This window comes from Narcine bancroftii, chromosome 5 (assembly GCF_036971445.1).
Source record: "Narcine bancroftii isolate sNarBan1 chromosome 5, sNarBan1.hap1, whole genome shotgun sequence".
NCBI classification, from domain to species: Eukaryota; Metazoa; Chordata; class Chondrichthyes; order Torpediniformes; family Narcinidae; genus Narcine; species Narcine bancroftii.
In genome coordinates, this window is record NC_091473.1 from 78,531,022 (window position 1) to 78,557,920 (window position 26,899).

The following is a 26,899-nucleotide window of genomic DNA, read 5'->3' on the forward strand; positions in this document are numbered from 1 at the left end:
CCTAAATTTATAACAAAAATGGATTTTGTTGTCCAGAATGAAAGTGCAAAACCAGGTTTGCAGAGGTCAAGAGAGAGATGAGAGTTGGACTTATGTGTTGTAATATCAGAAAGATATTGGTCAGATTGGTGATTGGATAGTATGACATCAGTAATAGATTGTTTCAGTATAACTTCCTACACCAATTATATCTTACACCACAGAAGCTACATAGGTCAAAATCTGAAATATCGGAAATGTGTTTTTGATGTAGGATTGAAACAGGAGCATTTTTACATGCTACATGGTCATTTGTGAATGTGAGGCCTTTTTGGCAGGATATTGCTGAAATATTAACAAGGATAACAGGAGTGGCCTTCACGGGCAACCAGAGCTTTATTTTTTGAGTAACTTTATTGAAGTAAATAATAAATTAACTAAATTCCCACTTTTTTGGTCATTGGCTAAAAAGTGTATTGCAACTACTTGGAAGTCTAACTCTCCCTTACTCATAGTATGATGGACTATAGAAATGAATGCTTGTATACCTATGGAGAAAATTACATACAATCTAAAAAAAACAAATATGATTTATTTGTCAAGATATGGCAGCCATATTTGGACCATATAGGGGACCAATTATAATAATGATAATAACCAAATGCTGTTGCAATATAAACAGATGTCACTTTCCCACATAGATTTTTTATGAATAGTAAATAAGTGTGAATTCTGACGGTGTGTGATTTTATATTTTATAGGAAGGGGGAAGAGGATTTCTTTGTTTTTTGTATGAGTTTAATATATTGTGATAGTGAAGATTTTACTATGTATGTTTATGAAAAATAAAATATTCAAAAAAAAAACATTGACCAATAAAGTGGAAAGTTGCATTTCCACAGTGCCTTTTTCTCTCCCCAATTCTTCGTAAAGCACAAGTAGTTTTCCTTCTGCTTCCCACTTACAAATTCCTAAGGTCAAATAGAACCTGATAGGAGAGGTCACCTGACATGATCAGGTAGCACAGATCGGGTAGAGCAAACCCCATCCACAAAACTGCTGACACATTTCACAGCCAGAAGACTCATATCCTCCACTTCATTGTACGTCAAAACTGCTGAGCAGATGGAATGTTTTCAAATGCAGATAAACATGGAGAAGGGAATTATGACTTTTTTTTTAAATACACTTCAAACTATTTCTTGGAAACATAGACTAATTTAAAAATGCAATTTAACTTATTGCCGTTTTTGTTCTTGGTGTAATAGGTCCATTAACATAAAAATGTGTGCAGATCCTACACCAGGTCTAACTTTGCCAATACATTTGCTGCAGAATCTCAGCAAGATCCTGCTCCACTGAGGCATTCAATTCAGGGAAGTGAAGTGACATGGTGATTGGAATCTATTAGCAAGTTCCACATTGGAAAAAATAAGGTGTCATAATCCCAAATGGTTCACTAATGATCTGCTAGAAAATTACAGGATTCAAATGGCCACCCTGAAAGCCACCATTCAAAACTGCTACCCGGGATGAATTTCCATGCACGAGTTGACCTAACCTGGAACTCATCACCCAGCAGGCTTGAACTGGTTTCAATCATAATGTTTAAAAAGAAATTATGCATGAAGTGAAAGAGAAAAAATTATCCTGAGCTGCAGGGTGATAGTGGGGGACAGACACTTATTGGATCACTCTTTCAAAGGACATTGTAATAGGAAGCTGGATTTTCTTTTAGATTAATTAATTAAACAAGGGTTTAAATATGGTTTATCATAGATCATATCATTAATTAAAATCAAATTTACCCTTTGTATATTTAAAGGGGTTGTTTAAAATTTGTCTTATCTGTTTTCTATCCAAAATTATACTGGGATATATTATGAGAACGGGATAAACTGTTAAATAACATATTTAACGTCTTTAAGAAACAAGTCAAATAGTCCATTATGGGTAGGCTTTTGATTTACATTATATGTTTAATATATGATGTGACCAGATGTTTATTATTATTAGATGACTTTGTATGTAGGATTTATATATTAAACTCAATAAAAATATTATAAAAAGAAAGTAATAGGAAGCTGAATGGCCTCAGCTGTGTTACATGATGCTTAAAAAAAAAGTATCTTTGCATTTGTTCACTGATTGATAACACGTTCACTTCAGTAACATTCAGAAAGAGCTCTGGAGTCAGAACCAGATTTTTCCAAAGCAGTATGAAAAGCCTCATGTGTAATCAATCATGAGATTTAAATCAACCCCCCCTAATTAACATAACCTAATATTAGATGTTGCCTGAGATTCTCTTCATATTGAGCTCTCTCACTTGGCTATGTTGCTGGGGGAAGTACAGAACTGAGAAGAATGAAATGGCTGCTGGCCACTATTGTCCACCTCAGAAAGGCTGCCTTAAGAACGAACAGGGAAAATTATCTGATGTACTATCAACATGTCAACTCTTTCAGCTGGGAAGCAGTCTATTATACAGGAAAAGTAAATGAGTTTCACATTTTATTTTTGTAAATCCTGTACTTTTTCCCCAAAAGACTCTGATAGTACATCTGTCTCCGAATATCACCCCTCTAGCTGTGCTGTGCCCTCATTATGCAATTTTATATACCTCTGATATAATTCAAAACACATTCAATATTGTTGAAGCAGTTTTGTGCTGTGTGCTGCAGTCTTAGAATTGCTTTCTTAAGGGAATTGATTAAACTCACATATAAAGTAATGAAATGTGTAAAGTCTCAGATAATTGGCTTCCATGCTATCACGCATTTTAATAGCTATTAAGCATAATGATCTTTGATCTTCCTGAGTAACTACATGCATAGAATTGGGCTGGTGTTAAATATTTTGGGAACCAGCTCAGATCATTCTAATGCCACAGGTGGAACAGTACATTGAGAAGTGAAGGCAGTTGATGCCAACCAGATTGTGTTACTGCAACAAAATGTATTTGCTGGTAGGACAAATTACATACATATTTCCACCAATGCCGGATGTGTAGAATGCAGAACTCTCTCCATAGATTGATTATTCAGAATTGTATATCACTTTAAAATGTGCAGTTACTTTTACTTAACTTTATTCCTGGAATGTTCCAATTAGCATTCTCAAGTTGAAACTGATCAAATGCTAAAAGAGAAAGTGCATTTTTTATAAGAAAAAATGGATTTAAAGTATGTCTGGCTTAATACAGTGTTTTCAACATCCAAGCTTACAAAATGTGACACAGTTGAAGAGTGCTGAATGTCACACTCTCTGCTCTGGGTAGATTTGTATAAAAGCTTATCTAATGAACAGCATCACTCCCAGCAATTCTCCATGCTAACAGCTTGCTATAAAGACAGGATCATTAGACAGATCTTGCCTTCACTCTGTATTATTGCATACAAAATAAGCAAGAAATTCAATCCTATAGTACATGCATTTTACTGTGTGTTATCTGACTGAATTAAGGTTTAAAATTAATCACAGAATTAACTTGCAGACCACACATGCACCTAACTCACCATACAATAGTGCAATCACCATTGTGCAATGCACAACTGGAATCACTCATGCATCATCGGAGTACAGCCATGAGATGAAGAATCAGAAAACTGGACCAAGGGGGAAAGAGTCACTGACAAGAGGAAGCAAGTGTGTTGGGTGCTATTCAAATTTGGGATTCCTCTAAAATAAATAATTGATGGGTAAATAAGAGATCAAATTTATGTTCAGTATTCAGTGAGGTGTTCTATAACATTTTTGAGGTTTGGGGCCAGGTGCTCTGATCTTCTGTCTAAACAGTACCATAAAACCATGGAACTCTATGGCACAGAATAAGCTAGCCCATCTTGTCCGTTGCATACTATTTTTACACCTAGTCCCATTCACCGGCACCTGCATCACAGCCTTCCATACCCATCCCATCTATGTACCTATCAAAAATAAATGTTGAATTTGAACTTGCATCCACCACTTCCTCTGGAAACTCGATCCACATTCCCACTTTTCCTATAACTTAGCTCCTCAAGTTCTGGCAGCATCTTTGTAAATTTTCTTGGAATCTTTCAATCTTATTGTTATCTTTCTGTCAGGTAGTTGGCCACACAACACTCCAAATTTGGCATCACTGATACAATTTTGACATAACATCCCAATTCTTTTAATCAATACTTTGATTAATGGAGGCCAATGTGCCAAAAGCTCTATTTTCTCCTTTATCTACCTGTGACACTACATTCAAGAAATTATGTATTTGTATTCCCAGATCCCTCTGCTCTACAGCACTCTCCAGTGCCTGACTGTTTTCTGTCCAAGTCCCACCCTGGTTTGTCGTCCAACAGTGCAACACTTCACTAGATTCCATCTGTTATTTTGTAGCCAATTTTCCTTACTGATCCAGATCCAACTGTAGCCTTTGAAAGCAATCTTCACTATCTACTCCACCCCTAACCCTAAGCTCCTTTCACACTTGCAAGTGATTCCAGGAATTAACAGCCAATCAGCCTTTAAAGTGTATAATGTGAAAGGAAAATCTTCTCAACGCCAGCATCAGATGATATCATCTCATGCCAGGGATTAACGGCCTCAACCCCAGTATAATCTCTGGCATCTGCAGATACTGGCATTACAATCAGGCAAGTTTGAAGCATTATGGCATTGAAATGGCCCAGGTTTTGCATGAGTGCAGGAACGTGAAGGAAGATTAAAATGAAGCTATAAACTTTGCCGTGGGAAAGTTGTATCAAGAGAGAGAGAGAGTGAGAGAGGAAATAAATGGCAATAAACAGCAATAGAGGACAATTTTTAAACAGCATGGGAAAGTGGGTAGCACTATAGCGCACAATTTATAAAGACAGTGGGGAAAAAAAGCAATGTTGGACCTAACTTCCCAGAATACCATGCAGCAGAGAAGTCCCTCCATGGGTGCTCCATGCATGCAGCTGTGCACAAAGCCCTTTCTCTGCAGCACAAAATTCTGGGAGGGCAGGTTTGGCATTGCTTTTTCCCATGGTATTTATAAATTGTATGTGATCGTGCTACCAACTTTCCCATGCTGTTTAAAAATTGTCCATAATTGCTAATTATTGCTAGTACTTTCCCACTGTTCCTTATAAAGGTTTATATATAGGTCAGGACAACAACAACAACAGGACTGAAAGGCTCATACTTGTGCTGTCCATAAAGCTTAATCATGTTATAATTAGGCATGATTAATTTTGTTCAAATATAAGATCATAACATACTGATCAAAATTTCGGGCAGGTCCAACATCGCTCGATGCGTCATGAAGTCAGTAGTAGAAGGTAGAGCAGACTTAACCCTGGGGATGGCTCCTTGCAAGTGTGCAAGCGTTCAGTGTCCCAGTTAGGAGTGGTCAACCGTGAACACCCAAACCTCCATTCCTATACCAGAACACTGAATGGCCAATTTAGTGGGAGGTAATTATAAAATGGGCTTTAGTGTCATCTGCAAATTTGCTGATTTCAATGAACCAAAGACACTTTTTTACTTTGAAACTTTTCATGCACTATTTTTATTTATTGTTGTAAGGTGGTTTATATGAATGTTTGCAGCGAGATGCTGCGTGAAACAACAAATTTCATGGCTTGTTCATGACAATAAATTCTGATTCCGATTCAATTTATGTCATTGATGCAAATAACAAAAAACAATGGATCCAGCACTGATCCCTGAGGCACACCATTGGTCACACATCATTGGTCACACACCATTGGTCACACACCATTGGTCACAGGTCTCCAATCAGAAGGGGTTTTTATGAACAAAAGCCGCATTATCGTCTACTCAAGTTTCAAAAAAAAAGATGGATTTACTGGTTATGCTGAGGACTGAAAAGGTGCAGTACTTTAATGTAGCCCAAAGCAGTGTGACAGCTGCCCAGGCTAAAAGGACAAGGATATATAGCACAGCAGCAGCTGCCCTGCAACAGCCTCACCACCCCACAGCCTGTCAGCCCCCATCCCACTGACTGATGGCCCCCATCCCGCTGTCTGACAGCCCCTCCACCCCACACCACTCCCTTCCTCCTCCATTCCCTTCCCTCCCATTCCCCCTTCCTTTTGCCCCATCTCCTCCCTATCAGTCCCACCCTGATCCGCGGTGTAAGAGAGCAGGTGGCATGAGAGACCAGGTGGCATGAGAGAGAGTGGGCAACTTGAGGGAGTGGGGAAGTGAGAGGGAGTAGAGGGCAAGAGGGAGTGGGGGGGCATGAGAGAGTGGGGAGGTGCATGAGAGAGCAGGACAGGGGAGTTGCTTGAGGGAGCTAGGCATCATGCAGGAGCAGGAGGCATAAGGTAGCAGGACAGCTTGAGGGAGTGGGGCGGAGCAGGACAGGGAAGTAGCTTGAGGGAGCTAGACAGCATGAGGGAGCGGGAGACATAAGGGAGTGGGGCGGCATGAGGAAGTGGGCAGCAAGGCGGAGTAAGCAAGCGCAACCTGTCAGCTCCACCAGCTGCTCTGTGATAGCGCAGCAGGGCAACAGGGCTGTCAACACAATGTCAATCATCTTACCTTCATGTTTGCAGCTGCTTTCAGCATTAATCCTTTTACGAAGGAGGTGAAGTGACTTCACTCCACCTCTGACACTACCACCCTTGGCGGAGGGATCCTGGATCATACTGTACCCAGGTTGGAGATTAATGGAGGTTGAGAACCTCTGTTCTAGACCCAATTGTTGCTGAATATTTTGCTTGAGAAAAATTGTGATTGGCCCATTTCCTTCGGAGTTATGAAACCATGCACATAATGAGTCAATTAGGGCTGATTAATCGAGAGGTTTTCAAACTTTTTCTTTCCATTCACGTACCACCTTAAGCAATCCCTTACTAATCATTGAGCCCTAAGGCATAGGGATTGCTTAAGGTGGTATGTGAGTGGAAAGAAAAGTTTGAAAACCACTGCTCTAAACCTTCTTGACCAGCTTCCCATGCATGACTTTGCTGAAGGCCTGATGGAAGTTCACTAGATAACATCCAACATCAGAAAAAGAATCAAAATTTAGTGTCATGAACGTCACAAAATTAGTTGTTTTGCGGCAGCATTAAAAGTGCACATATTGCTATCAATTATATTTTTTAATAAATAAATTAGAGCAAAAAAGAGAAAGTCAGTTGATGTCTATGGTTCATTGTCCATTCAGAAATCATTGAGGTGGTGTTACAGACTTACTTGAAACCATTTGACAATGAGATTTGATCTGTAATGGACGTGTTGATCAAGATTGTGACTTGATCATGCAGAAAACATTGAATGGAAATAATTTTTGAGGACTGCAATCTGAGAAAGATAATAGGGCAAATGAGGAAATCAAAGATATGAGTGAGGTCATATACAGTAGGCATTACTACTCCCTATATTTCTCATGAAGTTGCCATTGTTTCTCTACAGATTAAAGTGATTGCAGAGCACTCTTGTGATGACCTTCCCTCTGACAGACCATGGGAGAAACTTTCTCTGATTGGAATGATCTCTTTTTTTTAAGATTACAGCCATTCTGGGCCACCTCCCATTTTTTAGGAGCCATGTCTCAATGAAGATAAAGATCAACAATGTTCAGCATGCCAGCAAAGCCTCTGCTCATTTGAGCAAAAGGAACTTTGAGGATCAACATTACAAACCAGTACAAGTGTCAATTAAGAGAGAGGGACATTTGCCCTCCTGGATGCTTCTAAGAGATGGACAATACATACCAAATATCTCAGTATACTAAAGGATACCACCAACAGAATTCAAGATTTCTTTAATGTCATGTAATAGTACAGAACAAGCAATATTTCACAAAATTGTCATCTGCCTGCTGTAAGGCACCATTAGTGTTGTCCAGCACCATTACAGTAAGAGAGAAACAGAAGCAAGAGAGTTCCTTCAGAGTTACTGTGTACATGGATTTTCCTCCTGCATTCCTGCAGCCATTGACAAACCAAGCTCTAAATAGAAACCTCCGACGTGATCAGGAACCCTTCTGTGCCCGAGGCCCTTTGGAAGCCTTTCTTGCCCTCATCACCCTCTTGAATCTTGGTTCCAATATTTGGTTTCCATGAGACAATCTCCAGCAGCCTGCAGCCCATGCGGATCCCCCAACTGCAAGTCACCCACAGTCTGTGAGGGTCCCTCAGCTGCTGAGTCCCTCGCTGGTCCACCACCGTGGTCACAATCTGTTGTGTGTCGAAGACATTTGACATTCTCCCCGTTTGTCTCCTGTGAGTTAAAGTTACATGTGATTGTAACACTTGTGACCAGGCTCGTCTCTCTGTGAACCCAGTGAACCTGATACTCTTCCCAATATGACATCATCCTGTCTCCGCTACTTCTGCTTCTCAACAGCTAGTGTTCTTCCCATTTCTGGTTCCCTGCTCTGGTCTGCTACTCCTCCTCGTGGTGAGTCTGCAACCCATTATTGCCATTACTGAGCTTAGGTGCCACCATTTTGGGTACAGACCCCATGGTTGCAGGATTTTAATATAAAATATTGTCAGCTCCTTTAACAAGCTGTTTAAAGCATGCACGGAGCCATTGGCATGAAGACTGGGCAGATGAACCTGTGTCTCCTGTCTCCTATGTCCTCCAAATATCCTCTAAATCCACTGGCAGAATTAGTGACCAAGCATCAGCCTCTTTGCCCAGATAAATGTCTCCAGTGATGAGTCCATCACTTTTTCCAAAGGTCAGATCAGATCGTTTTGATGCCTGATGTTTGTTACGGCATGAAATTACCAGGCAGATGGAGGAAATGATTCAAGGAAGATGTTCAAATCTCCTTGCAGAAGTGTAAGAGTCTCTTCAAATGTTAAGGATCCCAAACCTGTGACTGTTCAAGATGGAGGGAGAGCATTTGACTTGGTATGAAGGACCAGAGTTTATTTGTCACCAACTCCAAGAAGCCTATCTTAAAAAGGGGAAGTGCAAATTCTATCAAATGATACAGCCATCCTACAGAGAACCCACTGAAATGGACCATGGAAACAAGTCACCTTCAATCACTAAAGGACTGCTGATGAAGTTAACAGTCAACTGGACAAGCAAATTTACAAAATAAAATACCAGGAATGTAGACTGTGGAAGTTAAACCACGTATCCAGACTGTATCCTGATATGGCCAAGACACAGGGCTGACTTATAATCTGAAGCAAAGTGTGGGTTTGGATTCAAATTAGGCTTCAAACCAGCCAAATTGGCAAGACAAAGAATCCAGCTCCAAACCACTAATTTCACCATTTTACTCAAGTGCAACTGAGATGGGGAGACGGTGGCAGCAGTGGAGGAAATGCAAGAGGGTATTATGGGTAAAACCAAGGACCAGGGTTCTTGATCTTTGGAGATTATGAATAACATGGGTACACAAAGGAATATAAAGAGGTGGAGAAAGCTACTTTTATGGCCCGAGGATAGAATAAAATATTTCTACCAATGACATTAAATTTTATTCTTACATTTAAAAATAAACATGATGCAAACTATGATCATTAGTGTTATCTGGAAAAAATTGGAAATTATTTAGTGCCGGTGGAAAGTGCACCATTTTGATCTCATCATGAAACTTTGTTTATTTCTAGGGAATCCTTTTCACCAAGGTTTGCCATATTACCTACGAACAATTATAAACCATTAACCTCCTTCCCCATAAATAAGATGCAATAGGCAATTTCAAACTATTTTTCCTGGTGCCATACTAGGATTCATTTACTCTCCAAGTTGCAAGGTGAAAACTTGATGACATTTAATAAAATCACCTGGCTTTCCCAACTATGAGTATGCCTGCTCCAAAATGCAATGTGAAATTTTCTCCAACTGAATTTCAGCAATAAAGTCATTCTCATTGTGCTAACAGATAGTTTTATTTTTAACTTCTAGCTTTGTGTTTGAGCCATTGCTATCTCAGATTTAATTTACTCCCTGAAACCCTAATATCTCTTGTTGGTCAAGGAATTCCAATTCACCCAATGTGTGTCAGAGATGGGTGTAGCAGAGATATATTATGGGTTGTATGCTTAGTACTACAGTTGTCAGTTCCACAACATGATGATGGCCATTGCCTATAGTATAGCTATCAATACAACCATGGAGATTGAGCTTCAATGTTAAACATCAAGGAAAAGAGAAGATATTGACAGGAATAACAGTTCTGAAAATGCAGTTAAAATAGAACTCACTTTCAGTTGCAGCAGCTGTATTTTCATATATGACACTGTTGTCATAGAAAGACATCTTGCAAATGCTTTGCAGATTGACTCCATCCACAACCTGTAACCCATCATCCTTAGCAAGACTCTCTGATCCTGTCACAGGTGAACTAGCAGGTCTAGAGCTGGTCAAAGAGCTCGACGGTCGAGAAGTAGCACAGTTCTATTAAATTGAACAGAAATAAGGTTTGAATTACTCAAAGTTATTATTAGAGTACATACATGGCATCACATATAATCATGAGATCCTTCATCTAGGATTACTCCTAGATCTCACACAATTGCAATCCAAATCAATTTTAGTCAAATTCTTGGCTTCAAAGTTATCATTTTAGTGAATAACATGAAGCTTTTTTTGCCTTAAAACAAAAGGGAAAGATAGCCCACAATAGATGGAAAGCAGAATTAGGAACAGAAAATGCTGGAAATATAGATCAATTAGTGTCGAGATATTTGGGTCCCAGAAATTACAGCAAGTAAATCAAGATTGATGTTTTTCATACTTTTGTGGCTTGGTTTCAAAACAAAATTTTCCAATCAATAAGGTGAGGGAATTAGAAAGAAAAGGGTGAATAGTGGGAGAACCAAATGAATAAACTGTAGGGTCTTAGCAAAAAGTAATCAAGATAGCAATTAAAATCATCTCAGATATGCCTTTACGTAAATACATACCTCGATATTTGATCAGCGTCATGACTGCATGTATTACTCATCCAAATGAATAAACTGTAGGGTCTTAGCAAAAAGTAATCAAGATAGCAATTAAAATCATCTCAGATATGCCTTTACGTAAATACATACCTCGATATTTGATCAGCGTTATGACTGCATGTATTACTCATCATTTCAGGATCACATCAAAAGGTAAAGTAATATGTTCCTGGAAGTGCCAACTGTCTAATAATGTGAGCAGATATGCATTCCAGAAGCTTTTGATATGTAAGCTTTTTGCAGATAATATTTGTATAATTCAGTGCTTTCAGGATCAATTCCAACATTATACACATCCAGGGACAGTCACTGAGAGAAGTGAATTAATTAATAATCCATGATGATAAATATCAAACTTTAATGTTATAATAATAATATTCATCACCACTTTGCCTCTGATTTGCGATATATTTATATTGTGTTCAGTTCTAGTCATCTCACTACAAGAAGGATGTGGATGTAGAGGAGATTTACAAGGATGCTGCCTGCATTGGAGAGCATGCCTTATGAGCAGAGGATGAGGAGTGACTTGATACAAGATGTCTTTTTTTTTCCCCAGGGCTAAAATGGCTAATACAAGGTGCATAGTTTAAAGGTGTTTGGGTGCAAGTACATGGGCATGTAAGAGGTACGTTTTTCACACAGAGTGGTGCATGCATGGAATGTGCTGCCAGCAACTGTTGTGGAGGCAGGTGCAATAAAATCTTTAAGAGACTATTAGGTAGTTACATGAAAATGAGAAAAATAGAGGCTCATGCAGGAGGAAAATTCTAGGCATTGTTAGAATAGGTTATTGGTTTGGCACAACATTTTGGGTCATATGGCCTGTACTATGTTGTAGATTTCTATGTTCTTTGTTCTATCAGAAAGAAAACATAATTTAAGAGTACCACATAGTTCAGAGAATCTGCAAAAAAATCTGATCAAAAAAGATCCAATGGCACTACAAGTGTAGAGTTTATTTTTACTCACTCAACCTCTGGAAGACTAATGTCTAAAGACATGCCACCTGATGCGAGACCATTTGCATATGAAATGTCGCTCCAGCAAAACTCCATTAACACAGTGCCCTTGGGATCTTATTTGTGCCATATAAGTAAATTTTCCAGACTATTGGCTGTCATTCATGTTAATAACCCAACGCATTTGAATCTTTTTTTGGTTATATATTATACTATGTATTCCCCAATTAATCAGGTGGGTTTAAAGTGAGTGTTGGACACAGGACTGTTATTCGAAAGAGTGCAGGAAATTGAGCCCTGGCAAATTGAATGGGTACATGGGAATCCAGTCACTGACAAGTCAGCACAGGACTGAGGACGAGGTGAATGGAAGGGACCCAGGAACGGGGGCCAGAAGAGAGGAAAGGAGTACAGAAATCAGAACCTTGATGAGTCCAATGAGATCACGGGAACTGGGGCCCCAGTGAGTCAGAAGGGAGAGGGCAGACCCAGGCCCCAATGAGTTGGAAAGGAGCATGGGAACAAAGGCACCAGTAATGACTCCAGAAGAGAATGTGGGAATTGTGGCCCCAGTTGTTGAAAGGGAGCAAGCATTAAGATTTCCTCATGGTCAGTTCGTGGATTGTCTGAGTTTTACTGTATTTTATGAAAAAGAATAAATGAACAATGATAGCCATTAAACATCGAAGCCAGTCAGGAAGCTCTATTGCAGCAGATTGATTAAAGCATAACAGCATCGGACCAGTCAGGATTAAGGTGCACAACCTTCTCAAACAGAGCATTTGGATTTGAACCTTCAGCCGCCCCATCATTCAGCTCCCTGGGATCTGCTAAGTGATTTAATTGCAGATTAATTTGTGAATGCTGGTACATGACCATGAAAGTGCAATCTGCTGCAAGCAACTTAACTCCATCACTCCAGGAGAAAAGGTTATTCATCCAGCATTATTAGGCAGGAAGCTAAAATAAACCAATAAACTAACTCATATTTTCTGCTTCTGGGCCACATTGTACTATTGCTGGTGCCTACTGTCATTTAGAACATTTGTATATAGGTAGCCCTGATTTTCTCAAAGATGAGTTTTTGCTTGATGGTGAAACTAGCAGTTAAAAGGTTATGGGTTCATACTCCATTTCAGGAATTGAGCAAATGACAGGCTGAAGCATAATGTCAAAATCCTACAATAAATCAAAACAGAAATGTCCTGGAAAGAAAAAAAAAGTCCACAATTCTCTTCCCAAAGATGTTGCTTCACTGCCTCAGTTCCTCCACAAATTTGTTTTAGTTTTGCATTCAATCATCTGCAGTTTCATTGGTTTCCATGAAAATAACCAATTCTACCCTGCCTCTGTTAGGAAATTTAAAAGTTCCCATTGGATTATTCATAGAGAAAGGAGAGTTCACGCAATGATCACTACCAAAATAAATTGCTCTTTTACTGACTGGACAGATTAATTGTTGCTTAATTTGCAAACCAATGGTGACTATACACTAATACGCTGAATTTGAATGAAATTAGATGCATACATATACCAATTTTACTTGTTAACTGAGTCATATGGAGTTGCTCAAGACAAAATAAATGTTCAGTCATTTTAATTGCCATAAAGAAAAAAATGTTAAATAGGTGATATAACCAAATGTACTACTTCCATTGAATACAGTACCATTTTTGTATATGTAATTTACAAAATACAATGGATATTAATCCACTATTCTACATGCAAGCACAAGAGCACAAATATAAAGTGGCAAGGGGTACTTCAATTTGCCTCATGTAGAATACTACTGCAACAAACTGTAGTTCAGTAAAACTGTCTGAATTGTTCTATACTGCCCAACAATCTGCAAAAACAGCAAAATTGACCATCAAGAATAATACCGTCAAAGCAAATCCCAGAGCCTAATATATTCGATGCAACTATACTTGGCTTTAAATTGCATTGGCATCACATGAAGAAAAGGGACTATTTTCCATTCAAACTTTATCCCAAGCATGTTTCTTCCCAAAATCTAAGCCACAAAATATTTTTCCATGTTTAAGATATAGCTTGAACATTTAATCAATATTTTGCACTGATTTAAAGTCAGTATACTTTAAGAGCTACTTTGAGAATAAAGCTGAAAATAGGGAATATTAACTTAGCAAGACTGCACATTCATTGTTTCATTCTTCTTGCATCTTGTCATAACGTGAATTAGGACCAAAAACTAATCTGCTTCCAATTTAATAACGTATTTCATTCCTGTCATAACACCGTGTGGCAAGTATTGGAAGGCCATCATTTTTTATTGTGACTATACTACAGGACAGCTTTATTTCATGAAGCAATTGGACACTGTGCCTACCACCTGCAGGTCACTTAGGTCATTCACTGCTGCAGGTCCTTGCAGGTAAGAAGAGAATTTAAGCGCAACTCTATTTGATCTATAAAGTAAAATGTGCAAAGTCATGAATCTTGTATATGCTTTCAAACCCACGTCCACTGAAACACAACCTGCAGTATAAATCGTTGTACAAAGACCACGATAACTAACATCCACAGTCTTTTATCGAAATACAGATCCTCAGCATGGGCATTTGACACCCAATAGAAGAAAAAAAAAGGAACATGAATTTTCTATTTAAACCTTGTCATCTAAGAAGTGTGTAGCTAAAAAAGGAAACAAGATTGCTGACTAATCATTCAACAAAATTTAGACTTTTTAATATATTTTTGGATCAATAGATTAAAATGAATCAGTTTTAAGCTGTGTTCTGAAGGTTGTGGTGGTTTGAAGCAGGACTGACCATGCTTTTGGCAGCATACACCATGCAAGTTCTCCCACTAATCTGCAGCAATCTCAAAATGTTGATGGTATAACATTGTTCTGTGATTTCAAAAACTTGCATCCATGAGGGAAAGGTACAAATTATGAGACGGAGCAGAAAATAAGACACTTGAACATGGTATTCAGCTGTCCCTGATTTGAACACCAAATTACTAGGAATTACATTGGCATGAACAATCTGATGGCTTTCAGCAGATATTTCCAACACCCAATCATTCGACTGTCTCCCACCACAGCCCAATAAAAGTGGAATTGGAATATCTCTTAGAGACCAGTTTTATATTACATAAATTAACACACAAAGAAGTGGCTTGATTATTCTGTGTTGGGAACTGGAGATATTTGGATCCACTTAAGGATTCTTATTGTTCATTCTTGGAATGCTGGTATTTATTACCCAAGAGGATGGTAGCAAGCTTCTAGATCATGGGAATACATGTTATACAGGTGTTTTTCCAATAGTGACATCTGGCAATAATAAAGGAATGGTGGTATTTCCAGATCAGGGTAGATTTTGACTCAGAAACTGATGGTGAAGATGTTTCCATCTGCTGGGTTTCTTATCCTTGTGAACATTTGTGGGCTTAGGTGCTGAAGGAATCTTGACAAGTTGCTGAAACCCATCCTGTGAACCAAACATTTTGCAGCCTCTGTATAATGATAGGGGAGGAGAGAAAGTTTAACCTCCCCCCCTCCCCACCTTGAGTGACTGTTCCTTCAACTGTCACCTTTGTCCTAGAAATTACTGACCTTCTTGCCCCTTTTGTCTCAGCTGAGCTTTCTCAGTGAAGGAGAGTGTTTAGGAAGTCAGGCAGTGAACCATATTGACATCCCTCTCCTGTGACATCACCTGAACTGTACAACATCACGCATGTGCATATGAAGCACTCTCAGTACTTATGCTTGTCACTGCTGGGCTTTCCACATCTGATAACTTTGAAAACCACGTGGCACTCCACTCAATACACACATCTTCTGAAATAGCCATGATATTTTCAGGTATAGTTTTAAAGGTTTTCAAAACATTAAGAGCTGCACTATACTCGCACCTCTTCACATTACGGCGTACCTGCTACATTCACGAAGCTACATACCTGATGCAAATAACTAATACTGTCACAGAAATATTTCCTTTGTCTTACAGCGCAGGGGGAATGGGGTGGTCACATGATACACGTGGCTGCCAGCTATTCGCCACGCTAATATAAAGTAGACTCAATGCTAATTCAGCAACCTGCCATCTCCATGGCTGTAAGCATGAACTAAAATGGGGCTTTCTGATGCTTACACTTTCCTGCCTGGATACTGAGCAGCAAGGCCCAGACGAGTGATCCCCTTCCATTGTGAGGAATTATGTACCATGGGTAACATGCATTTCACCATCAGGGTAACCAAATTTCTCGGCCCATGTACCTGATGGAAGGATAGAAGCTGAGCATTAAAAGGTAGTTTTTTTTTTCCAAGAAAGGACTTTCTCCCTTTGCAGTCAGCCTCTTCAAAACATTAAAAATCAGTCTGCGTGTAACCGACAGTACGTCAACAGGCTAAATATATTACTGACTGATCATTTTTTACAAGTCACAATTTTTGTAGTGTCAACCTGTCAGAGGTCAAAGGGGAAAACATGCAAGATTCCCAAATCAATCTGGCTGTAGAAACTGTCTCATTTCATTTCAAATTACCTGCTGTGCCTGCAGTCTGGGACAAACTGCCTGATCTCATAAAGCATGACAACTTGGGTCGAGCTAATGTGATCATTCATAATGGACAAGTCATGCAGTAGCTCCTATTAACTATTTTTAAACCAGTTCACTGAGGTACGTGATCTCTGCCAGAGGCACAAAACATAAATACACTGTTGACAGATTAATGCCAAAGGACAACGCTTAAGGGATTTGAAACTTTGTAGCTTTATAACAAAGTTGACTCTATTTTTCTTGGCTACATCAGACAGACCTGATACAATGGAATACATACATTGATTTTTATGTTAATTAGGAAAATCAACTCCATGGACTTTTCAGTGATATATTTATATTCTCTAAATTCCTTTTCTTCTTCTGAAAACCACATATTGATTAACTAATTGATGCATTGATCAACTCATTTATCTTCATTTATCATGCTGAAACTCAGATTCCAAACAACCTCAGAGTAATTTTTTGCTCTGGTAGGAAAAGAACTGCTAGAAACTTTGCTTGCATAGATCTGTAAACTAATTTTCCAATAGAAGCGTTGCAATGAGAATGATTTTTTTTTTGCCTCATTTCAGAATAAGGCTCTTTCAAAAATATAATAATTGGAATTAAATGGTCACATCACCATTATACTTAGATTTCATTTTTATTGTCAGGGTACTTGTATGACATCACATACAACCCTGAGATTCCTTTTTCCTGCAGACACAGGAGAATTACCCCTCATTGGTAGTGAAAAAAATAAAGCTGTACACAATGTAGACATGCAAACAAACAAAAGGTCTCTAAACCAATAATGAATGGGGAAAAAATACTGACTGTTCAATACAGAGAGAACAAAGAAAATCAATAAAGAACACAAGTCCATAAATGAGTCTCTGATTGGCTTTGTCGTCGAAGATTCTGATGGTACAGTGGTAGCAGCTTTTCCTGAACCTGATGGTGCAAGTCTTGTGGCACCTATACCTCCTTCCTGATGGTAGCAGCGAGAACAGAGTGTATGCTGGGTGGTGTGGGTCTTCGATGATTGGTGCCATGATCATATTGAATGGCAGTGTAGGCTTGAAGGGCCAAATGGCCTACTCCTGCACCTATTTTCTATGCTGTCCTCTAATGGTAGGATTCCCTCAATAGTACTCAATAGTGGGGAGGGTTTTGCCTGTGATGCCCTGGGCTATGTCCACTACCTTTTGGAGGGCTTGATGCTCAAGGGTATTGGTGTTCTCATACCAGACCATGATGCAGCCGGTCAGCACATCTCTGTAGAAATTTGCCAGGGTTTCTGGTGTCACACCAATCCTCTGCAATCTCCTGAGGAAGTGGAAGCACTGAAGTGCTTTCTTAACAATACCATTGGAGTCTTGGGTCCAGGAAAGATCCTCCAAGATAGTGACTCCATTAGAGCTGAAATTTGCTCACCCTCTCCACCTCTGATCCCTCAATGATCACTGAATTGTATGACTCTGGCTTTCCTTTCCTGGTCAACAATCAGCTCCTTAGTTTTAGGGACATTGAGTTCAAGGTTGTTGTTGGTGCACCATTCAGTAAAGTTTTCAATCTCCCTCTTCTGACTCAATGCCTTCCTTAATACAACCCACTTCTGTGGTATTGTCAGTAAATGTGTAGATGGTGTTATTGTCATACCGACCTACACAGTCGTAGGAGTGAGTAGAGCAGGGCACTAAAACACAGCCCTGTGGTGCTCCAGTACTGATGGAGATTGCTGAGGAGATGTTCTTATCAATCTTTACTGATTGTGGTATGGAGGCAAAGAAATGCATGATCCAATTACATAGTGGGGTATTGAATCCCAGGTCTTCAAGTTTGCTAATCAGTTTTGAGGGGATCTTGTTCTTGAAAATTTACTGTTTTAATGAAGTAGGTTTGTCTACATTTTATGGCCATATCAGAAAAAAAATGATTCAGCGTACTTTAGTTTAGATGTGAATGAGAAAAACCACTGACTGATCTTTATGTTGCATGCTGTGCGCTGCAGGCAAGGAAGCCAACTATTATGAAATTTCCTAAAAAATTAAGACTAAAAGAATAGAAAACTGTAGACAGGAGTATGCCATTTATTTCAGTTTCTCTCCTTATGCTCTTAACCTTTGATTCCATTAGACTCCAAATATCTATCAATTTACACCTTGAAGATTTCAGTGATCAGTCAAAAAATTTCAATGAAAAATGTCTCCCATCTCCGTACAATTCCCCAACACTCATCTTGAGACTCTGACCCCTCAGATCTTCAGCTTGAAGAAACGGTACCTCAACAGCTACCCTGCTAATCCCACTCCGAATTTGTCACATTTTAATTGATTTTTTCATTATTCCAAACTCGAATGGAAGGTATTTGTTTCTCATTCTCTCATCACAGGATTCTCCATTCATATTAGGAATTCATCTGATGAATATTGCTACACCACATCCTAAGCAAATATATCCCTCCTTTGGGACAGATCAGAACTGCACACACTATGCTCTTGCAAAGTCCTGCACCATCATAACATCCTGACCTTTGAACCACATTCATAAGCAATTAAAGTTAATAGACCAATTGTGTCCTCTTGTTTGAATCTCCCCCACTCTCAATGGAAAAAGTCTGTCCACATTGACTTTATCTGTCCCCCTCATAATTTTAAATGCCTCCATCAAATCACCCCTGAATCTTCTAAGCTGCAGGGAATAAAATCCCAGCCTGCTCAACCTTTCCCTGTAACTCAAACCCTGAAGCCCAGGCAACATTCTTGCAAATCTCCTCTACACTCTCTCTATTCTATTTATATCCTTTCTATAATTCAGTGACCAAAACTGCATGCAATATTCCAAATTTGGCTTCACTGATGTCTTATACAACTTCAACATGACATCCCAACACCTGGATTCAATACTCTGATTTATAAAAGTCAACGTACCAAATGCTTTCTTCACCACCCTATCTACATGTGACTCAACTTTCAGGGAATTATGTACCAGAAATTCCTAAATCCCTTTTTTCTACTGCACCCCTCAATTGTCTACAATTTAGCATCTATAATCTTTGTTCATTAGTCCTACCAAAATGTAGCACCTCACATTTATCAGTATTAAACTCCATCTGCCCTCTTTTAGTCCACTCTTCTAACTGTCCTATAGCCCACTGCAAGCTTTGATAACCTTCTTCACTGTCCACATCACCATTAATCCTCATATCATCTAGATCATTAATATATATGACAAACAACAATGGACCCCCTCTATGCTCTATATTTGAAACCACTTCTTACCCAGTGATATTCGTGACTTATAATCATCTAACTGAGGAATTGCAATTGATGAGTATTTCTGGGTAAGGGATGATGGCAAAAATGGAGGAGCCAATTGCAAGCTTGAAAAATCACATCTTTATATAATATGTATGGTTTATATACACATATATATATATATATATATATATATACACATATATATATATATATATATATATATATTAGTAAAACTCCTGGAATCCAGTACCAAATGGGGATTGGTAAATGTCAGTTAAGTGTATTTTCAGTTAATTGAGACTTACTTATACAATGCCTAACAAATACGCCTGCTTTAAGAATAAACAGTTTAAAAGACAAAAGACAAAAATACTATACTGTACTTACACTGAACAAATTTCACTTGCATGAATGTATAAACCTTAAAGAATTTTACTTTCAGTCACATTCTTTGAAAACATTTAACCGTTGTTGCATCTGCAGGTTCCTCCCCCGCCACACAGCCACAAAAATGACAAACAATAACTATAGATAATTAACCCCACACCCCCAAAGTTTACAGATAAAGTTTCTGACTAGGTTGACTTTTACTAAGCAAGGATATGGAGACACTTTAAGAGAGTCACCCCAACAGCGAACCACATCAACCAGCTCTTCATCCTGGATGACGCCATTGGTGTTTCACACAACTTTATTCAAACAACTGCAACAAGCAAAGCACAACCAAGTCACTCTGTTGGCTGAATATTTATTCCATCTTCACCAAAAATGTAGGTGTTAAGTCAGAGAACATTTTGTTTTTCAAATTTAAACTTGCGTATTTTATTCTTATTATTTTAGTTTTTTTAATCTTTTTCCTCAGGTTTTTTTGACAGTCACTTGAGTCTGTGGCTTGCTTGAATTCCAATACCAGGAGCTTTACAGTATTTGTCTCATGAGTTCAAAATACAATTCAAGATCGCTATTGATAAAAGAATCTCAAGGTTGTATGTGATGTCATGTATGTATTCTGAAAATAAATCTGAAATCTAAATTGAAATCCAAATATTCCCATAAATAAATCCTAATAGTTTTTTAATATTGCTTCTCACTGCTAAATGTTGTGTTCTCGCTACATATATATATATCAACAAATTTCCAATAATTGCTTATCCTCTTCAGTAAAATGTCTTCAAGATGTTGACTGGCAATCCAGTCTCAGATCTGGAAATTACTGATTACTGTTCATTGTTGCCTGCATGAGTTTCAGAGATATTGTTCCAGAACAGAGATTGTGGTGCATCTTCTATAATATGTTCATCTTTGGTTTTCTTGACTTCCCCCATCATTTTCTTGAGATACCATTGTGGTGCAACCACTGTATAGCTATGTATGTATGTAAAGATGATAGAAAATAGTACTTACCTCATCATGGAGTTATACATCCACAAAAGGAGAAACTATGTGTCATATTTGATTATGGAACATCATTTCAAACAGTTTCATTGAATTCTCAACTTTTACAAGCTCCAGAATTAACCAATACTTTAATAGGTTTTCTGATAAGATTTTGTAAAGAGCCTGTTGTACTTGCTGCAGATATTGAAGTGATGTTTCATCAAATGAAAGTACCATCAGAAGATTGTGATTTTTTTTACGAGTTTTATGGTGGCCTAATGGCGATTACAGTAAAGATATAATTGAATACAGAATGACAGCTCATTTATTTGGAGCAATTTTGTCACTGAGTCGTGCAAATTTTGCTCTCAGGAAGTGTCCTGAAGATAATGAAGAGAAATTTAGTTCTCAAGTTATAAGCATCATCAGAAATAAGTTCTATTGTCTTACTTCAGTGGTTTCAGAAAAAGAAGCAATAGATCTTTATCATGAGGAGATGTGTAATAAAGGAAGTTTCTTCCTTACGAAATTGATTAGCAACAGTCGAGATGTGTTGGCTGTTATTCCTGAGACGGAAACAGCAAAGGAGATAAAACATCTTGACTTGGATTGTGTCCTTCTACCTGTTGAAAGAATTCTAAGAGTACAATGGTGTGTTCAATCTGATGTTTTCAAATTCAAAATTGTGTTGAAAGAGCAACCTTTGACAAGTAGAGGTATTACTTTGATCATTAGCTCAATACTTGATCTTTGGGAAAATAGACACCAGTAGTATTAATAGCCAAGAAAATTCTGCAAGAATTGTGCAGCAGAAAATTTGGACGGGATGGAAAAATACCAGATTGCATCACACAAGATTGGATGAATTGGATTGAGAATCTTGAAATGTTAGAAAGTTTTGAAGTCGATAGATATTTTAAACCTACAGACTTTGGAATTGTCATATTTGCTCAGTTACACCACTTTGCTGACGCAAGTGAAGGTAGTTATGATTCCGTCAGTTATTTACTGTCAGTCAGTTACATCCTGTGCCTGTGACTCCTCCCTCCCGGAAATCCCAATAAAGGCTGCCACACCCAAACTCCTCCTGCAGTACCTGCTTTGGAACTGGGCCAGAAACATACGAGATGTGTTGATGTCTTTTAAAGCCCATTAATCACAACTCTCAGTCTAATTTGGTTGATTGAGATCACCACAATTTAATCACCTTAACTTTGGGCTATGGACAAGGCAATACAGGTGGATAAATGGATGCCGACCCTAAAGATCCGGAGGGCTCAGTCAAATTCAATCAATGGCCTTAACACTTTCATGAAACACAACGACATGCAGAGTGAGGAAGACAAACAAGATCTACTTTTTGTTCAGGTCTGCCACCTCATTTTTCAGATGAGAAGGGATACCACTACTTACTTGGCCACAATGAACTCCTGCAGAAACAGAATCGGATTCCGACAAATGTTATCTATGCCAAGTACCTTCTGGGCAGTCGTAGGCAAGCGCCTGGTGAGTCGGTGGATGAGTACATGCAGGTCCTGTGGGAGCTGGGGCGAGCCTGTGGCTGCAGAGATGTCTCTGCTGCTGTCCACTTAAAAGAACTGATACACGATGCACGTGTGGCTGGATTCAAGTCTGACAACATTAGACAGAGACTCTTGGAAAAGGGCGATCGAAGCCTGCAAGAAGTCGTTGACCTGGCTAAAGCACTCGAGACAGTGCAGCTGAACGTGGAGGTCTCCTCCTCAGGAAACGTGGCCACCACAAGGGAAGCATAGGTGCCACCATCTTGGGACACGGAGACCGAGGTCACCACCGCTACCATCAAGCAAACGAAATGCTATTTTTGCGGCCACGTGAAACATCTCCAAAAGAGCTGCCTGGCCCAAAATGCTACATGCTCTGCCTGCGGGAAGAAGGGACACTAAGGGAAGGTATGTAGGTCCCAACCCTCTTCCAGCAGCACCACCATCTTGGACCACACCACTCCCAGCGTCACTTCCAGTTGCGGGAAATGGTTCGGCAGGACCATAGGGTAGGGGTGTAAAAACAGGATGGCACCATTTCCAGCAGCGAGGAGCAGCATTGTGTGCACAACATAGGAGCAACCATTTTGGAGGGCACCGCCGAACCAGTACAAGAGCAGTGATTCAAACAGCGGCCAGACATTGGCCTCAATTACCCTGGATCAGGACAGCCCACATCAACTGGCCAGGGCTATGGTGACTATTGAGGTAAAAGGTCACTTCACAAACTGCCTATTTGATATAGGGAGCACGGAGGGCTTCATTCGCCCAACCACAGTGCAGTTCTACTCCCTTGTGGTAATCTCGGCAAAGTGTAAAGTTTCCCTAGCATCCAAATCCCACTCAGCTGAGATCCACGGCAGCTGCACTGTGACACTGACTGTGTGGGGCACGGAGTACAAGAACTTTAAACTCCTTTTCATGCCACAGCTCTGTGAACAAGTCATATTGGGACTGGACTTCCAGTGCCAGCTGAAAGGCATCCAAATGTAGTTTAACGGCTCACCCCTGCTTTAGAGCATTGACATGGTGTAGCACGAATGAAAGCTCTCACAACTGGAGGGAGAACAAACGCCTTTATTAGCTTATAACTAAGAGAAGGGTTCTGGGTTTAGCTGGGAGACCAGGGTTATATATGCGCAGATGGGGGTGGCGCCAACCATCAGCACAGCACACTAGCAGTGAATCCCAGTTCACTACCTTCACCCCTGGAGAATTTAGGATTTAGGGTCTATGAATGAAGACAGAGAACATGGATTCAGAAAAAAAAATCATAAAATATTTACAAATTTAAGCAGTCTAGAGATCCTGATGGAGCGCCTTAGCACTGGGGGTCTTGGACTCCTTGGGTCTCCTGGTCCCCTTGTGAGGGAGGAGAGGCGGGATGAGTCTCCAGGGAGATACACTTTCCTCCTGAACTGGATCCTCGAGGCCCTGACTGGAGGTGGTGAAAATGAGCTCCGTGGTTCTCAGAGAACTTGAGGCAATGAACCCTCTGTTCCGGCAGGTGCCATGTCCCTGATGGAGACGGCATCCTCTCTGCCATCTGGGTACTCCACATAGGCGTATGTGGGATTGGCATGGAGCAGTTTCACCCTTTCCACCAGGGGGTCAGTTTTGCTTCTCCTCTCGTACTTTCTGATAAGAACCGGACCAGGAGTGGTGAACCAGGTTCCCGATGCTGACCTTATTTTGAAATTGAATAGGAGCTCGTGAGGAGTAGCGTTGGTCACGGTACATAGTAGTGACCAAAGAAATGGAGTGCCATAGGGAGGACTTCCTGCCAATGTGAGTCTGGAAGGCCTTTTGACTTCAGGACCAGTTTGACAGCCTTCCAGACAGCGTTCTCCTTTTCAATCTGCCTATTCCCCCGGGGGTTGTAGCCAGTAGTCTGCTGGATGCGATGCCCCCTCACCAGCAGGTACTGACGTAGCTCATCACTCATAAAGGATGAGCCCTGGTCACTATGAATATAGCTGAGATACCCAAATAGGGACAAAGTGGACGTCTGGACATGGAATGGTGAATGGGAAGTGGGAGTACTCATCAATGATAGAGGGGAAGAAGGTGTTCCCATTCGTGGAGAGGAGAGGTCCCTTAAAATCGACACTGAGTTGTTCTAAGGGCCTGATGACTTGATCGGGTGAACCTTTGTGGGGCGGTAGAAGTGCGGCTTGCACTCCGTGCAGACCTGGTCATCCCCTGGATGTCTTCCATGGAGTAGGGCAGGTTGTGCACCTTGACAAAATGAGTCATGCGGGTAACCCCCTGGATAGCAGAGCTCATTATGCAGAGACCACAGTTGGCCGGTGTGTGCAGAGGCACAGCTTCCTCTGGATAAGGCATCTGGAGAGTCATTAAGGGCTCCTGGCCGATAGGCAATTTCATAATTGCAGGTGGAGAGCTCGATCCTCCACCTAGCAATTAACATGAATGCAACAGAGCACTGGTCAGTGAAGAGCATAAATTTCCTACCAGCCAGGTAGTGTTTCCAGTGCCTCATGACTTCTACAATGGCTTAAGCCTCCTTTTCCACAGATGGGGTTCTGGAGCTCGTGGACTTGCAATGTCCAAGAGAAGAATGCAACCAGCCTCCCCACCTGGTTGAGGGTAGCAGCCAGGGCTACGTCCAAAGCGTCGCTTTCCATTTGGAAAGTACATTTTCGTCCACTGCATGCATGACAGCTTTCACAATGTGATTTCGGAGGTAGTTATAAGCTGTTTGGGCTTCAGCCGAGAGGGGGAAAGTAGTGGCTTTTAAGAGAGGACGAACCTTATCAGTGTATGGAGGGGTCCACTGGGCACAAAGTGAGAAGAACTTTCATGGTCCTGGGAACGGGGAGCTCTAACAGTGGACGCATCCTATCGGATGATGCTATTCTCCACTTCAATGGCAAGGATAGCCAGATGTTTGATTCTAAACACGCACTTGCTAGAGTTATAAGTGAGGTTCGGGGCTTTGCCGCGTGGAGAAAGCTCTGGAGGTTGGCGAAATTGTCTTCCAAGATATGGCCACAGATGGTGACATTGTCGAGGTAGGGGAAGGTAGCCTTCAACCCATACTCATCCACCATTCTGTCCATCTGCCTCTGGAAGATAGAAACCCCGTTAGTGATACCGAAAGGGACCCTCCAGAATTGATAGAGATGACCGTTAGCCTCAAATGCCATAAATGGATGGTCCTCAGAACAGATTAGCAGCTGCTGATAAGCAGCTTTCAGGTCAATAGTCGAATAGATCCGATACTGCACAATATCATTCACCATATCCAAAATTCTAGGGAGGAGGGTATGTGTCCAGGAGTGGGAACCAATTAATAATTTGGCTATAGTCAATTTCTACCCTGGATTTGTTTTTCTCTTTTACCACTATGACAGATTATGTTATATTTTATATTGTATATAAATATGTTTTAACGGAGATAAATTGTGGCAAGGTTTTTTTTAGTTAGGACACACACAAATACAAACTCTTCAAAACAGATCTCATTTAAAATGCTAGAGCTCTGCTCAAGCCAGACAGTCCAAGCTCCAGGAGCCTTTGCAAAAACTTTGAAGAATATCTTTAAGGACTTCACAAGTAAGTGTTAATTGGACATGCTGTGGAGTAATGGATTATTGTTTTCTTCTTTGGCTTGGCTTCGCGGACGAAGATTTATGGAGGGGGTAAAAGTCCACGTCAGCTGCAGGCTCGTTTGTGGCTGACAAGTCCGATGCGGGACAGGCATACATGGTTGCAGGGGAAAATTGGTTGGGTGTTGGGTTTTTCCTCCTTTGCCTTTTGTCAGTGAGGTGGGCTCTGCGGTCTTCTTCAAAGGAGGTTGCTGCCCGCCAAACTGTGAGGCGCCAAGATGCACGGTTTGAGGCGATATCAGCCCACTGGCGGTGGTCAATGTGGCAGGCACCAAGAGATTTCTTTAGGCAGTCCTTGTACCTTTTCTTTGGTGCACCTCTGTCACGGTGGCCAGTGGAGAGCTCGCCATATAACACGATCTTGGGAAGGCGATGGTCCTCCATTCTGGAGACGTGACCCACCCAGCGCAGCTGGATCTTCAGCAGCGTGGACTCGATGCTGTTGACCTCTGCCATCTCGAGTACTTCGACGTTTGGGATGAAAGCGCTCCAATGAATGTTGAGGATGGAGCGGAGACAACGGTGGTGGAAGCGTTCTAGGAGCCGTAGGTGATGCCGGTAGAGGACCCATGATTCGGAGCCGAACAGGAGTGTGGGTATGACAACGGCTCTGTATACGCTTATCTTTGTGAGGTTTTTCAGTTGGTTGTTTTTCCAGACTCTTTTGTGTAGTCTTCCAAAGGCGCTATTTGCCTTGGCGATTCTGTTGTCTATCTTGTTGTCGATCCTTGCATCTGATGAAAT

General features: G+C 40.4%; 1 protein-coding gene across 1 annotated transcript in view; it reads right to left on the reverse strand.

The window, feature by feature from the left end:
* The window catches only part of LOC138765302 (adhesion G protein-coupled receptor D2), a 326,991-nt gene that overhangs the window by 132,232 nt on the left and 167,860 nt on the right, over positions 1–26,899 (reverse strand). Inside the window, exon 20 of the mRNA XM_069942347.1 lies at positions 10,146–10,338. Coding sequence (XP_069798448.1) covers positions 10,146–10,338 — 193 coding nt within the window. The remainder of the gene's footprint in view (positions 1–10,145; positions 10,339–26,899) is intronic.